The sequence below is a fragment of the Equus quagga genome, chromosome 4 (genome assembly GCF_021613505.1).
Source record: "Equus quagga isolate Etosha38 chromosome 4, UCLA_HA_Equagga_1.0, whole genome shotgun sequence".
NCBI classification, from domain to species: Eukaryota; Metazoa; Chordata; class Mammalia; order Perissodactyla; family Equidae; genus Equus; species Equus quagga.
In genome coordinates this window covers 79,937,479-79,950,241 of record NC_060270.1, presented here as the reverse complement: position 1 = coordinate 79,950,241, position 12,763 = coordinate 79,937,479, and the positions used below count along the sequence as shown (strand labels likewise).

The following is a 12,763-nucleotide window of genomic DNA, read 5'->3' as shown; positions in this document are numbered from 1 at the left end:
AGTGGTGCCATGTCCGCGGCCAGAATATGAACTGGCGAAATCCTGGGCTGCCAAAGCAGAGTGTGCGAACTTAACCACTCGGCCATGGGGCCGGCCCCCATACCTTTTGTTTTTAAAAGCACAGTTCTGGTAACTTCATTGCAGATTTAAAGCAGGTACACTGACAATAACTGACAGCAAGAAAAGAGACTCTAAATTTAGAAAGTAAATGAAAATATCCCCAACATGCTTCAAAATACTGTCAGTGGCACAAGATAATCACTGATGCTCAAGATTATGGCTCTGAATCAGCAATAAACCATTAAACTATTTTCAGCGTACTCTACTTAAGAGCATAGGCAAGTACATATTTTAGAATAATTTCAATACACAAAGTCTTGGACATGTAATTCCTAACCAAACCTGTGAAGTACTATTCCTATTTTACAAATGAGAAAACCAAGGTGCAAAAGGACTAAGTAACTTGCCTAAAGTCATAGAGGTTTGAAGTCAGGTTTTGTTTGATTCCAAAGCCTGTGTTTCTTTCTAACCACATCACGCCAGCTAATAACTAAGGCCTAATGGCACATACAAGATTCAGTAATCTAAAAAAGGAGTTAATTTAGGTCATCTCATGCCCTGATATCCGATCAGTGAGATTCCATGATGAATAGTCTCAAGGAATATGGCATATATTTGGACTTCTGAGAAAATGGCAGAAGAATGACCAATTGGGCGTGCATTTACAGGTACTGTGTGGTAAAATAAACAAATATAAGCTGGCAGAAAAAAAATCCATCATTATCAGTTGTAATACTAAATTCGAATGGACTAAATTCTCTCACCATATGTCAGGCATGATACGGTTGTATGGAAAACAAAACCAAGTTGTAGACTTCTTTTCTTTCTGTTTTTTCCCCCCAAGTCCCCCCAGTACATAGTTGCATATTTTAGTTGTGGGTCCTTCCAGTTGTGGTACGTGGGATGCCGCCTCAGCACGGCCTGATGAGTGGTGCCATGTCTGTGCCCAGGATCTGAACCAGCGAAACCCTGGGCCACTGTGGCGGAGCATGTGAACTTAACCACTCGGCCACGGGGCCGGCCCCAAGACGTTTAAAATTATTATAAACTCCATTTCATATATCTGTGCTAATCAATCTTGCTCACGTTTCCATATATGTATTAGTATATGATTAGGTGCAAGGAAAAGAGTGAGGAAGGATACAGACCAGAACAGAAACATGGTTACCTAGTGTGTGTGTATGTGAAGTGATCCACGTGGAAGGGGTGAGGAGAGAGAAGGTTAGAACAACAACAAAAATCTGCCTGTATAACATGATGCCGTTGATGTAAAACTGTGTGTGAAGAAATTAAAAAAAAAACAACCAAACAACAATGTTTTAAACTAATATTTACTAATCTTATAGTCACAACATATTATTAGGGGAAAAATGCAAGATAATGTCTATTTCATTAGAACCTACCAACTAATTCCAATATATGTGTGTCCATAGGCGTCTATGTTTGTTTGGGTAGGAGGCTAATGTGACAGAATGCCTCCAGCCTGTGCATGATGATTAGCTTTCCTTTTACACATCTTTGTATTGACTCCTTCACTTGTGTCAACAAGCATGATTTATAATTCAAAGAAATTAATGAAAAAATTTAAAAGTATATAGAGATTACAGAAAGAGAATAATATTAAGGCCAATAATATGGTACATAAACGATAATTATATACACGGTCATGTGGTGCTTAACGATGGGACTACGTTCTGAGAAATGCGTCATTAGATGATTTCGTTGTGTGAACATCACAGAGTGTAGTTAAATAAATCTAGATGGTATAGCCTACTACATACCTAGGCTATATGGTACTAATCTCATGGGACCACTGTTGTATATGTGGTCTGTTGTTGACTAAAATGTTATGCAGCTCATAATTCTATGTACAAGCACATATGTGCAAGCTGGCCTTTGCCATTAAAGAAGTGTGTTCATTCTGTATGGATTTACCAAGCTTCCATTCTGGGCCAGGCTCTGTACTAGGTGCTTGAGTATTCAGACAAACCTCTGCTCTTGTGTGTAAATACACTGGAATAGGTAAGATTAATAATAAATGTAAATAAATAATATAAATATAAATACATTAATAATAAATGTAATTTATACAAGCTAGTAAATCTAGATTTATGAAGGAATGGTCTCTATATATTAGCTCTTCGATGGTAATTCAATGATCTGATTAATAATAAATGCCAACAGTTGATCTTTAAGTTGGAAATCTGAAATACCATTGCAATTTGGTTATTAAATACAGCCCAGAACCAGAAATAAAATTTTCTGTAAAAGAATGCTATTATATTTTGAAAAGTGCCATTAGTTAGTCACAAACATTTTTTCATCCAAAAGGATCCTTAATTAATTCTGTATGTAAGACTTGACTTTCTAGCAAATAACTGGTCTAAAAGGTACCAGGATACAAGTCTGACAGGATACACATTCCTGCTTTATGTGCAACCCATTCTATTTCTCACACTGGTCATCTGTAGTTGGAAGAGATCAATGACAGTTTGTTAGACAGTAACCAATCACTACTGTCAACTCACAGCTAGCTTATTTCAAATTTACCAGCCTCACCTAGGTCACAGCCCTAAAGTGCATATAATTCCAAAAACTTTTTCTCAAGATTCAAGTTGGAAGTTGTTGAGGAATCTCATTTCTCTTCGTATTGCCCAGCTTCCAAACTATTCCTCAGGCCAAGTCTAGCTCTCCAAAGTTTTACTTTCCTTACTGAAGCAGACCCAGGGACTAGAAGTATGTGTGGTTGTTTCCAAAGTGTAGGCATCAGCAACCACTTGACAGCTTCTGAATTCTGCCATCATGCTTAAAACAAGGCTGATTGTAGAGGGGAACAGAGAATTGTGCCCTCTCACTTCTAAACACACTCCCGGGGCTAGCTCCTTCAGAAGCCAAGTAGACACGATCTTCTGTGTTTCAAGGGATCGACAAATATAACAGACACGCGACGGTGTTAAAGTCTAAGCCATTCTTATAGGCTTCATCTCCTTCCTCCATGAAAGCCCCTATATCCAGCATGCAGGCCCACAAGGAAGTTATAAAAACACGTGTCTTTTGTTCTCAAATAAGTCACTGTTTTAAGTAATACTTATTTCTCTCAGCTCTGCCCTACACAGGAATGACTACTTTGGTAATTTTCTCTCAGATAAACAAAAGGTTAGTTACACTTTGGCTCAAAAAGCAGGTAATTCAGCAATTTTTGCACTCTCCCTTTCAGCTGCTTTAGCACAGAATTCTGCCTCTCACACTTCGGAACCTGAATTGGTATCACAGACCCTAAACTTGTATAAATTAGAAAAAGAGACTCAGACTGAGAGTACTTTGTCCCTGCTTAAAGGACTGAGACTCATACAACAAAAAGGAAATTTTAACGCAGAATACATTTCTATTTTCATTGTGTAGCAGCTCTACCTCAAAAGAGCTGGGGCTCACTATAATATCAAACTCCAAAGGTGCCTGTGAGATTCACAACCAACTTGCTGTTTAAAAAGCCTAGGTCTCTTCAACCTGTGGCAGCCAAAGAGCCCAGAAAGAGAGGAAATGACTTCCTGTGTGTGTGTGCTTCTGACAACAAATGAAAGCCAAGTCCCCATTTCCCCAAGCAGATTCCATGAAGCCCTCTTCACCCCTAAATAGCATCTGTAACCATAACCGGGTGACAACTTCTTATCAGCAATTATAACTTAGGATCCTTTCTTAAAAAGCACACTGCAATGCGGCCCCTCTGGCAACCTTAAAGGGATGTCACGAGAATAAAGGAAAGACTGTGATACATTCTGACTACGGACTACAGGTACCCAATTCAAAGGAAGATTACTATTTTTAACACATTAGGCTTATCAGAGAAGCTTCTGTTCTTCCAAGTTGAAGCAGCTAATGGAATGCTTCACGACTTGCTTTAATATAGAGCTACTATCATCTGCTTCTCTCATATGCCTCCCTTCCCTTCCTGACGAAAAATGAGCTCCCCAGAGCCTGAAAAATCTCAGCAAGATATTTTGCTGCTTAGGTTATATACAGGAAATACACTCTCTCCAAACTCCTACAAAAACCTTAAATGTTAACACACAAACGCTTTGAACTCCAAGGTCTATGGCCAACTATTATTCCATTTGGGTGAGTAAAAGGAGACTGGCCTACTTTTAGGCACATGGGAGAAAATTTGACTCTCCTTTAGTTTACATATACAATGCTTTGCTTATACTGATTTTGTTAAAAGAAATATTAGAAAAATAGATTGTATCATAGTTTTTCTATTCTATATTAGAGAATGAGCTTAGGTAATGCAACTTAGGCAACTTTAAAATTAGCAACAGACCATAATCCTGACAAACACTGACAAACTATAGGATTTCTTAGTCATACTCACCTTAAATTATTTTGTTGGCCAGGTGGAATGACACTATAGTAAACTGGCATTCCTGTTGTGGGCATAGATCCTTGATTAGACTGATTAGGGAACATAACAGGCTGCTGATAAGTCTGATGGGCAATTCCTTGAGAACCTTGAGGCAGTGAAACCTAAAATTTGAAAGACAATTTAAAGGGAAAAAGGTTCTTCAAAACCTTGCAAATGTTAATGTCTCCAGCCTCCATAAACTTTCAAGTAGAGCAGTTAGAAATAAGCTAAAATTGCCCATAGGCTGTCCTGATAAGCTAGCCAGAAGCACTAGCACTTTATTTCTGTGTTCTTTCCAGGCAGCTATTGCTTTTGGCTAGCGTTTATCAACTGTACAGTAGGCTAGAAAGACATGACTTATGACCCTAAGTAAAAGTTACTAAAAAAGAAACCGTTTCCAAATAAGGATGACCATTTGACATGGAAAGAGTAATACAGTTTACCTCACGTAGGGGCATTAGAGAGATAGCGGATCAAAAAGAGGGTGAGCTTTAGAGCTAAAGATATCTAGATGTAATACCGGCTCCATCACTTTACTATGCGACAGTGGGCAAATGACTTAACTATTCTGAGGCCCCACAGTTCCTCATCTGAAAAAATGGGATGCCACCTCCATCTCAGGGGAGCTATCATCTCTACTACAATCTCCGTTTACAGGACCTGGCACAGCAGGCATTTGGTGAACAGTGGATCTTTCAATCCTGTGTTCTATCTTATCTATATACGAAATCACATGAACGTAATGGATTCTTCAATTCTCTATTTCAGTCATCTAGTTTCTAAAATGGAAATCACATAGGCATAATGGGTTCTTAATTTACAAATGTGCCAGAATATTACGGTTGGATTACAGTGATTTTGGTAAATAAAGCCAACATAAAAGCTTCTGGTGACGATTATGATGATGATGTTAGCAACAGTAGTAGAATGATACTATTAGTAGTAACAGTGATCATAATGAAAGTTAACATTATCGAGGGCTTACTACCATGTGTCAGGTTCTGCTCTAAGAACTTTACGTATATTACTGCATCAAGACTTCCTAGACTCTAAAAGGTACTTGCATCATTTCTGTTTTCAGACGGGGAAATTGCCCCAGGTTGTGGAGCTGGTGAGTAGGGAGGTCAGGATTGGGCTCTAGAGCCTCAGTTCTTTAAGTGCTTCACTATTCTCTATATCTGGGCTCTGTGATTTATAAGTTAATAATTAACTTCTAAGTCTTGCCTATACACCATGTTTCTGAAATGCAACCAGTCCTTTCAAAATACACAGTTATCTCTTAATTACTTTCAATTTGGCTCAATTATCACAAAGAGAAAGTTACTTGTTTAATTTATCCAACTCTGTATAACATATTTCAGTCTTTTTATCTACTGAGGCAGTGTAACATTCTGAGATTATTATTTCTGATTGTATCTAAGTTAGTATATATGCAACGCAGATCTAGGCAAAATGACACAGCTCAATCTAGATGATTTAAAATACAGAATAAATTTCTAACTGGTGATAAAGAAAAAACTGAAGTGCCAAAAAAGATAGGCAACAATGCTTGAGAATGCACACCACAGAACACTCTCTACTGAGGACAGATGACTTTTCCGGCTTATTTCTTAGATGACAGTGCATCACCACCCAGCTTATCTACCAAATGCAATAGGAAGTATAAAGCAGGTGGTCATTCATTGCTTTTCAGAGCAATACTTCTCACAATCATTCACCCAGTGTGAGGATTACATGAAATACCGTGAGAAGATAATGTACAACTTGTAAAAAAGCATGCTATCGAAATTTTAATAACTGTATTAACTCTGAAACATTTCAGTATCTAGCTCCATTTTAAAAAACTACGCTAACAAGGCTGTAATTTACTTAAAAACTGTATTTCTTGCACTATACGTAACCTAAAGGTCAAGGGCAGATATTATTACACAGTGCCTGGGCATCTGATAGATACTGGATTAGGTACTATGATCAGGGTCCTTGACAAGAGAACATTTCGGCTTGGTACTGATCCTGTCTAATGTCTAGCTAAAAAGGAAGTAGGGGGTTGGCAGTCTTGCGTGTTTAGGCTCAAGCAGGGAGAATAAGGAGAAAAAGCAATGTGTAATATGAGAGAAAAGAAAGACAAAATCTAGTTTCACGATTTATCTTTTTTCCTTAGTCATTTTCTATTATCAAAGGCTTCAAAAGTAGACACACTCTTAGCACTCAACAGGCCTTGACAATCCCACGTTTTACATTTTACTTTCAATTTTCTGGAATTATATAAAATACACCAGCATCTTTGCTCATCTCCTTCCCTGTCCCCAGAATGTCTTCTTAACCGATGTCTGCCCATAATTTTCTTTTAAGAGCTAGTTAAAGGTCTGTATTAAGTCCTCAACCTGCTCAAGGCTGTACTTCATGATCCCTTCAGTTAACAGCCTGTATACCATCACTAATTTATTTACATGTGTTTAGATAAAATACATGCACATTTATCTTCCCAACTAGATTGTTTTCAACCTTGTTGAGATGAATGAAAATGGTCTTTGGATTTCTTAACATTAGACTCAGCTATGGAAAACCATGAGGCTAATAAAACAAACCTACTTGCAAGTTATTCCAGAAAGATGAAGGAAGGTAAAACAAATTTCTGAAAATGTGCCACATTATATACAAAAATCTGACTCATTTATGAAACCATAGGTATTTCTACTTTAGAACTATAAATTGAAATCCATGACATGCCATTCCTTTTTGGGATTAAGGTGGGGGAAAAAAATCTATTCCAGCATGGGAAATTACACATTTTTCTCTATTCTATAAACACTGATTTATACTCTCTACTCTATGTTACTATTTCAAATACCTACCTCCACCTCTATTTTCCCTCCCATTCCACTCTCTCATCAAAAGAGACTTTCTAAGGAGCTGAAGAATAAAGTAAGACAATTGTTTACGAATTTATATAGTTCAAAACACAGACAATGCCAGACAAAACTTGTCAATATAAACGTGGTTGAGATATTTTTTTCTAAAAGTTAACGAAGTGAAGGAATAAAGCAATAAAGTGAGGACAAAACAAAGCTGCTATGACTAATAACTCTTAAGACTATAAAGTTATGTATTACCGAAGCATTTTCCCTATTAGAAGGAGAAGAGAGAAGATGCGTCATAGCTATACATTTTATTTATTCAAAATCACCTCTACTCAAAGTAGGGAAGAGCGACGACGTACCTGATATGATGGCACTGAAGGGTAGGGGATGACTACTCCTTGAATCTGATTTCCAATGTTGTTGGGTTGGCCACCAACTAGGCTCTGACTCTGGGGTTGCTGAACTCCAATTATTCCTTGGTAGTTTTGCTGCTGGTTGGGCATAACTTGATAACCTGTAATGGCACAATGAGTTAAATCCTGCTTTGAATCCAACTTATTTCATCTAGTAGGATGTTTTTGTACTTTAAGCACCTACTTTGTTTTCTAAAATGACAGAATTTTGTTTAAACAGCAAATTTCAAAACTCTCTATTATGAGAGCTAAGATTTAAAAGGTTTACTATGTAGACAACCCAAGTCAGCACATTTTTCCCCCTTAAAATACATTCAAATCAAATTTGTGTACAAAGATTTCCCTTGTAGTTGAGGAAATTTATAAGCTCACAGACTTAGTTTACACAGCCAGTTACTATTCAGTGTGTATGTATTACAACCTCTTATGACAACTAGTTTCTGGGGACCAGAACTGGCTAAATAATTTGTGGGGCCCAGCGCAAAGGAAAATGCAGGGCCCTTTGTTTAAACATTATTGAGAACTTCAAGTTGATAAAAGGAGAACTTTAAGCCAAGCACGGGGCCCTGTTTGACTGCAGAGGTTGCATGCCCATGAAGCTGGCCCTTCTGGAGACCACAAAAAGACAAGAGGAGGACCACTTTTATAGAAGGTTGTACTAAGATTTGAATCCTTGTATTAGAAATGTGTCAAGGGCACAAGGAAAATGGAGTTAGTCAGCGATTTTTTAGATTATTTCCTTACTGTCTTATTAAGGTCACTTGAAGAGAAACAGATTCTTAAAGAGGTTAAGTAATATGCTGGAAATCATAAATCAAACACCTAAGGGACAACTCTTCCCTAAGCTAAAGGCACTGCTGGTAATTTAAGCAGCAAGTTAAGAGTATAAATTGACTTTTATTAAGTCAATTTATCAGTTATTTAAGTAAAGATCCATAATGATAAGCTTTGAGGAGTGAATATGAATTGTATTTTGTCTCCTGACCCTAAAAGGATTCCTTTAGGCAAACCAATTAGCTCAAGACATGCAATTTACTAGAAGCTACCATAAATCCTCCCCTCCTTTTAAAAGAAACCAGATAAAAATAAACAAACTTCTAGCTTCAGGGTATTTAGAAAGTTTCTACAAAGATGAACCAAACTACAGCACTGCCCAGACAAACTTCTACAACCAAAGTCAGTGAAACGATTTCTCTGCTAACACCATAAATGTATTTTGCTATCTTATAAATATCAGTTTTCATTTCCATCCTTATTAATCTCTAAAGCAACAGCAAAGATCTCATCTCAGGTATTGACTGCAGACAACAGCGTCACTTTTGTTGCCTGGAACCCTCAACAATTCTGCTCAATGACTAAATAATTGAATAAAATCTAGCATTAACCTTCTCTAAAGATACAAACACAAAGTATACCTGGTAAATAGGCAACATATTAACAACAACAAAGTAAAAATCCAGTTATAGTGGATTCTTTAATAGTGAAGGGTTTTTGTAAAATAATGCTATTTCTATGGCAACAGAGCACTATGGCCGTGTTTCAAATAACTTTGCCTCGCTAATCTAACTTTGTACAAAAAAACGTATATTCCAGACTTCATCTGTAATAAAGTTATAATATGCTGTTGCCTAAACCTTTGCCCTGTGAATTTCCTATAACATTAAACTTGTAGGCAGATAAAGGATGAGAGCAGAAGCAATTTCTTTTTTGCTCTTTAGTCTAACAATTAACATTCAATCCTATTTTTACTTTATCAAATGAGAAATATTTCAAATTCATACCCTAAATTCCAAATACCATCAAAAACATATACCAACACATTTCTACCCCTAGGAAAACAAAGGGCAGGAATGGAAATGGGACGTGAATATAAAACCTGTTCTTGTATTGGAAATGCCACCTCTGGACACACACACAAACACACTCTCACATACAAGCATATATTGCAGCATCAGAATTTGGGCTCAGCTTTTTACAGACTGGGAAAGCAACTTCTTACGATTTGTCAGAATTACTGTCTACAAACATTAATAAAAAAATTTGGACACCTGGTAGAATTCACTGTAACATAATCTGACTTAAAACATATTGACTTAAATAGTCACATCCCCTTAAGAAACTTCGTTTTTTTCACGTTACCTTTTTTTTTGGAGGAAGATTAGCCCTGAGCTAACTGCCGCCAATCCTCCTTTTTGCTGAGGAAGACTGGCCCTGAGCTAACATCCATGCCCATCTTTCTCTACTTTATATGTGGGATGCCTACCACAGCATGGTGTGCCACGTAGTGCCATGTCCGCACCTGGGATGTGAACCGGCGAACCCCGGGGCCGCCAAAGTGGAATGAGCGCACTTAACTGCTGTGCCACTGAGCCGACCCCTCACATTACTTTTACAGTTTATTCAAAATAAATTTAAATTATAGGTTGCCTTGAAAGAAAACCAGAAAAAAACCCTGCCAATTTATGTGCAAATGTGGTTCTGATTTCCTTTATTTATCTAAATTTACTAATTTTTAGAGATTCACCTTGGAGGCCTCCTGCCTAAAATTCTCTCCTATGGAAAGACAAAGGGCTGACACAGAAAGCTTTCAATAAATAGCTATAGATTTCATGTCACAATGGTCTCATGTAGGGTCTCTTGGATACTACATTACGGAATTTGCATCAGTAAATTTCCAATGGTATTTTACATTCCTTAACGTAACCTAATTTCCATTAATATCCATGCCTAGTAATGTGTGTATATATATACACACACACACACACATACATGTATATATATACATACACACATACATGAATATATACACATACACACACATATATTCATATCCATATGTATATATCTACCCAAACATCAAGCAAATTTTGAAAATGTGACAACATAACACGAAATCCAAAACATTTGACTCCAGCACCTGGTCGTTTGTTACAGAGGGTTGTAAGATGCTGTGAGCCAGGAAGCTATGGTGGGTGATGTAAAGATGAGGAAGACATGGCCCCCATCTTTGACATTAGGCATTCTTAGCCATGATACCATTATCAGAATAGCAGTATAAACAGGGTCTTAAGAAAATAAGAGGGAGAAATTAATCCTGACTGATATTCATGGAGGTAGTGACATTTGAACTTGGGCTTAAAGAAAAATAAAGAAGTCTGGAAAAAGAAAAAATGAATAATAAGTTTGAGGAATAGGCAACAGTGAGGAGTGGCTGCATATTCTATGTGGAGTGAAAAGTGGAAGATGAATACTGATGGAGAACCAAAGATTTTACAAGTAGAAAAACAGTGAGAACTAACAGGAAGTTCTAGATTTTAAAGATTGTGAAAGTAGAAAAATGACTAGTTTAGTACTTCACTCAGAAGTAGTCTAAATAAACTGGGAACATGTTCTTTTTTTTTTTAGAGATTTTATTTTTCCTTTTTCTCCCAAAAGCCCCCCGATACATAGTTGTATATTTTTAGTTGTGGGTCCCTCTAGTTGTGGCATGGGGACGCTGCCTCAGCATGGCTTGATGAGCAGTGCCATGTCCACGCTCAGCATCCAAACTGGTGAAACCCTGGGCTGCTGAAACAGAGTGCACAAACTCAACCACTCAGCCATGGGACTGGCCCCAACATGTTTTTAAGTAATAGTGGAACCATTAAAAATTAGAATGCCAAGCCCTTGAAAAGAAAATATCTTCCCTAAGAAGCTCTCTCATTAATCTTCTTATAATTTTGTTCATTGCCTTATTCCACATCTGTTAAAATTCTACGAGTAATATAAAATTGGTGTTGTTAATTATTCTGTCATGGTTGTGCATCTCTTTAAAAAAAATGAAATGGTGTGCTTTTTAAGAGTAAGGTTAGAAACTTTAACATCCCCTTCATTAAAAAAAACCCCCAAACCCACATCAGCTATCACACAGCTAAGCCAAAAAGTAGGCACTCAATATGTAACTTACTGAATAAACAGTAGGGAAAAACATATTAACAAAATGAAATAAAAATAATATATGCTTCTACACAAAACCAGAAACTTACTATGTGCTGGCAGCCTGAATGAGAATGGCCAGTTTCTCACTGTCTACATTTACTGAAGGGCTTCTGAGAGCAAGAGCTGAACTTAAGTTTCAAGGTAACATATTTATAATAAGGTTAAACACATTTAATTGCCTTTTCATTAAAACGAAACTTAATCCCATGAATACAAATCATCTCAGTCTGAAATTCATGGGTCACTCATTAAACATCTCCTCGAGAAATGCACAGCTGAATCACAGATTTCACATCATCAGTCTCGAAGTGCTTATTTGAGAACACAACTATTCTAGCTTACATCTCGTATGTAAAGTATGAAATAAAAGCTTTATTTGAACATTTCTGGAAAAAGCTGGACATTAAAAACACCTTTAAAAAAAGCCTTATTTCATTATAAAATAGGTTTCTGTGTTAGAAAATTCAGAAAATATAAAAAAGGAAAAAGCCACTATGGAAAAAATCATTTTTGTAAAACAATGACTTAAGATAATCACCATTTACATGTTGTATATATCTCTGGCCTTATTTTCTATGCATATTTAGTAACATACATTCCTACTTAGATTATTTATAGAAATGGAACCATATGACACATACTGTTTCACCTGCTTTCCATGTAATGTTTCCACAGCTGATCAATATGGATTTTACAAAGCTATGAGAAGGAAGAATTTAAGTAAATTTTCTTCAAACGTATTTAGAGTTAACAACTGATTATCCAAGTTAACAATCAATGAATGAGAAAACAACTTAACTGATCTGAACTTTCTACCGTGCTTAAAGGAAGAAGGCATGTGTCAAGAAGCTAACAAAACAAAAAGACTAAATATTTTAGAACAAACTATGTCAGCTTCCTGTGTCCACTCTGGAATTTAGCCCAAACACAGATTGAGCTCAAAATTCCTATGCCTTTCTATTTGGCATACTATATAATTATCATTTCTTTGATGGCACGACAAGGTCCCATTAGTAGCTAACATTTATTAGGTTGCAGGCACTGTTCTAAGC

At 36.8% G+C, this 12,763-nt stretch overlaps 1 protein-coding gene across 11 annotated transcripts in view; it reads right to left on the bottom strand.

The window, feature by feature from the left end:
* Positions 1-12,763, bottom strand: part of R3HDM1 (R3H domain containing 1) — a 180,952-nt gene that overhangs the window by 38,714 nt on the left and 129,475 nt on the right. For all 11 annotated transcript variants that reach the window (XM_046659030.1, XM_046659032.1, XM_046659034.1 and 8 more), the window contains 2 exons: positions 7,680-7,834; positions 4,430-4,581 (listed from right to left, as the gene is read on the bottom strand). In XM_046659030.1, coding sequence (XP_046514986.1) covers positions 4,430-4,581; positions 7,680-7,834 — 307 coding nt within the window. The remainder of the gene's footprint in view (positions 1-4,429; positions 4,582-7,679; positions 7,835-12,763) is intronic.